The 2,923-nt window shown below is 41.2% G+C and overlaps 1 protein-coding gene across 1 annotated transcript; it reads left to right on the top strand.

Annotated features, from left to right (window-relative positions):
- Window positions 1-2: 2 nt before the first annotated feature.
- LOC112138793 (brain-specific angiogenesis inhibitor 1-associated protein 2-like protein 1) lies at window positions 3-1,069 on the top strand (the record flags this gene model as incomplete). The annotated part of the gene is given in 3 exon segments (XM_036211292.1): window positions 3-164; window positions 307-415; window positions 834-1,069. Coding segments are annotated over 3 exon segments (492 nt in total), but the record flags the coding sequence as incomplete, so codon positions are not given.
- Between the last annotated feature and the right edge of the window lie 1,854 nt (window positions 1,070-2,923).

Raw genomic sequence — 2,923 nt, forward strand, 5'->3', positions numbered from 1 at the left:
CTGATAAGGCCAGAGACATACTGAGCGAGAAGCTGAGCAGCTGGCAGGACCAGTGCAAGGATGCCACCAACATTCCCGAGAGCGTGCTGGCTATGATTGAGGGGCTGCGCGTGCCAGTGTCCATCACACCCATGCCGTCGCCCTCGCCGTCACGACACAGCGTGGTACGAAGCACAGAAAACACTCTAATATTAGAACTTCGGACACTTCTGCATATTCTACTGCGTGTGTCATGGAAAACATTCCTTGTTCTAGTGAATTAAAAAAGGTAAACTTGAAGTAAACCCAGTGTTTATGCTTTGACAGAACATCCATCCTCCAGCTCCAGCTCAGAAGGCTCACACCAGCCCTTTGGCTAACATGTTCACCCAGGACAACACCAACAGCATCACCACCTCTGCCAACAGCAATGCAGGTGAGCTTTATCTCTCTCCAAAATAGTGCTTTTTGTGTCCAATCTATGCTCTCCATCCTCACTCTTTTTGACTGCACAGCATCATCTTTTTACTGGTTCAGCTCGACTTGTATCCTTTTATTCTCAGATGAAATAGTGAAACGTGTCACAATATTCAGACAGGTGTTTAAATTAAAGTTCTGTGAACAAAAGCTACATGAATCATCAGTAAGTTACTGTTTTTAGGCTTTAAATGTATCTCAGGAGGAACATTTGATCAATTATTCTTTATTAAAATCTTCACATCTGCTTCTGTTTTTATCTGCATAGCCCCCGACAACTCAATTATTTTAAAAAGACTACCATAAATTGGAATAATAATGCTGTTGTTGAATCAGAAATAATAGAAAGGACATACTTCTCTCTGTTTCCTCCTCAGACCATGCGAACAGCGAGGATAACGGTCTGGGCAGGTCTGTGTCTGTGGCCACAGGGCTGAACAACATGGTGAAGAGGCCTCGCGTGCGCACCATCTTCCCCCACACAGCGGGGAACAACAGCACGCTCATCAGCTTCGACGAGGGCGAAATCATTACCCTGCTCATCCCCAATGAAAGAGACGGGTGGATGTACGGAGAACTGGAAAAGAACGGAAAGTAAGTGTTTGTGGCTCCTGGTCAGACATCAGGACAGTATCTTAATTTAATCATCTGGAGAAGCTGCTCATGTCAAACCAGGTGGACGATGGTTGATGAGGAGGATGCATCCTCTAACCACCGCCTACATTTGTTTCCCATTTTATTCATAATCTAATTCTGAAAGAAGTTTTATTTTGACAAACCACTAGATTCTCCCCTCCACATCTGACTCCTTCAGTCACATGTTGAAAATACATCCACTACTTTTTTAAAGTGCTGACCGCTAAAATGAAACCTCAAGTTTGCAAAGTTGGCGAAAAACAAACATATTTGGGGAAAAAATAAGGGAGGAAAAAGAGGAACCTTCAAAATAAAAGAAAGCTGCACTTAACTGACAAAAACTGAGACTTCACCCAAAAACTTGATGTATTCTGACAGTTTTTCACCCTCACACAATAATAATAATATTACTTCATTTTCAGCTGCTGGCTGTGTAATGTTATGAGGATGCTGCTAATAAAGTTTCTACAGTTTTAGTGACTGTTTTTGTATTTATATCGCACTTACAAAGTCAGATTTTTTTACTTCCATTTTGACCGTTCTGGCTGGGTTAAGAGAAAATCTACATCACTTTTTAATAATTCCTACAAGAAAGCTAGAGTAAAGATAAAGTTTAAATCACCTGCAGATATTTTACATTGGATAAAGATTAACTTTACCCTCAAAAGTTAAGGGAAACTGGAGGCTAAAATAAAATTGGACGTCCTCTTCAGCCTCGTACAGGCCGGTCCGTTAAAATATTATCTGGTCCTGAAAAAGGTCGGGGACCACATTCTCCAATCACAATGAAAGAGTAGCTCAGGTGGGTTTTGAGTTGGACCAAACCAGCTCTCGTTTCCCACTTTGTGTGGTCTGTGGATCCATTAGGCTGTTAAAGTTGATGGCTTTAGGCTTGTTGGCTGGGCTGAAACCAAACGGCAGTCGAGTTCCTTGAGGGCTGGGATGGGCTGCAGCAGACTGGAAGACCCAATCAAAGCCCACTCTCTCAACACCACTGATATTTTACTTTTTAAAAACAAGGATCTGATTTATATCCTGCTGAAGTGTGTGCTTGAATTTTAATCACTCGTCTGGTTTGATCTTTATGACTGCCAGGGGAAATCACACGCTGTAAATGTATCCCAGAAATACTGATCAAGGGGTGAAAAAGGAGGAAGAAAACTTTGTTGTTGAACCCTCAGAGCTGCTGGCAGGGCGTGGCAGCTTCATTGTTTCATTGTATTGCAAAAAACCCCACAATCATAAAGGCTTTTATCCAGCTTTCATCAAATGCCCAAAGGCTTACATTTGTTATCATGTTGTCACAGCACAAGTGTGTCTGCAGAGCTTTGGCTTTAATAAATGTGGCTGGTTTGAAATAAACTAGCTTTGATGGAATATTCCAGCATTTCTCTCAGCAACACAGATACTCAGATCAATTCCTTTACCATTTTGTGTTTGAACCTTTCATTTAAGCGATCACCAATACGGAAAATTCAAGGTTTTTGGTTCATCTGCAAAGTTTAGTTCTATTGGTTAAACCTGTTCTGTAGCGAGCTCTTCTTCAGGTAAAAACATGCCTTACACAAACAAATGTGTTTCCTGTCTCACCTGAGGGTTACATCACAGCCACAGACAAGATGTTGTCAAACTAAAAAAAAAAAGCTTTTTCATTGGTTTCCTGAACCAACAGATTGTATGTTTTCATGCAGATCCCTGCCTATAGTGCTGATCATTTGGCCAGCGTTTCTTCACATAATGTTTTTCAGCTGAATGAAAAAATGTCAGGTTTATTTCGGTTCATGTGTGGGTAGGAACAAATGGTTGCTGCATTTTTTTTTTTTTTTTTTTT

The sequence above is a fragment of the Oryzias melastigma genome, unplaced genomic scaffold, assembly GCF_002922805.2.
Source record: "Oryzias melastigma strain HK-1 unplaced genomic scaffold, ASM292280v2 sc02193, whole genome shotgun sequence".
NCBI lineage: Eukaryota > Metazoa > Chordata > Actinopteri > Beloniformes > Adrianichthyidae > Oryzias > Oryzias melastigma.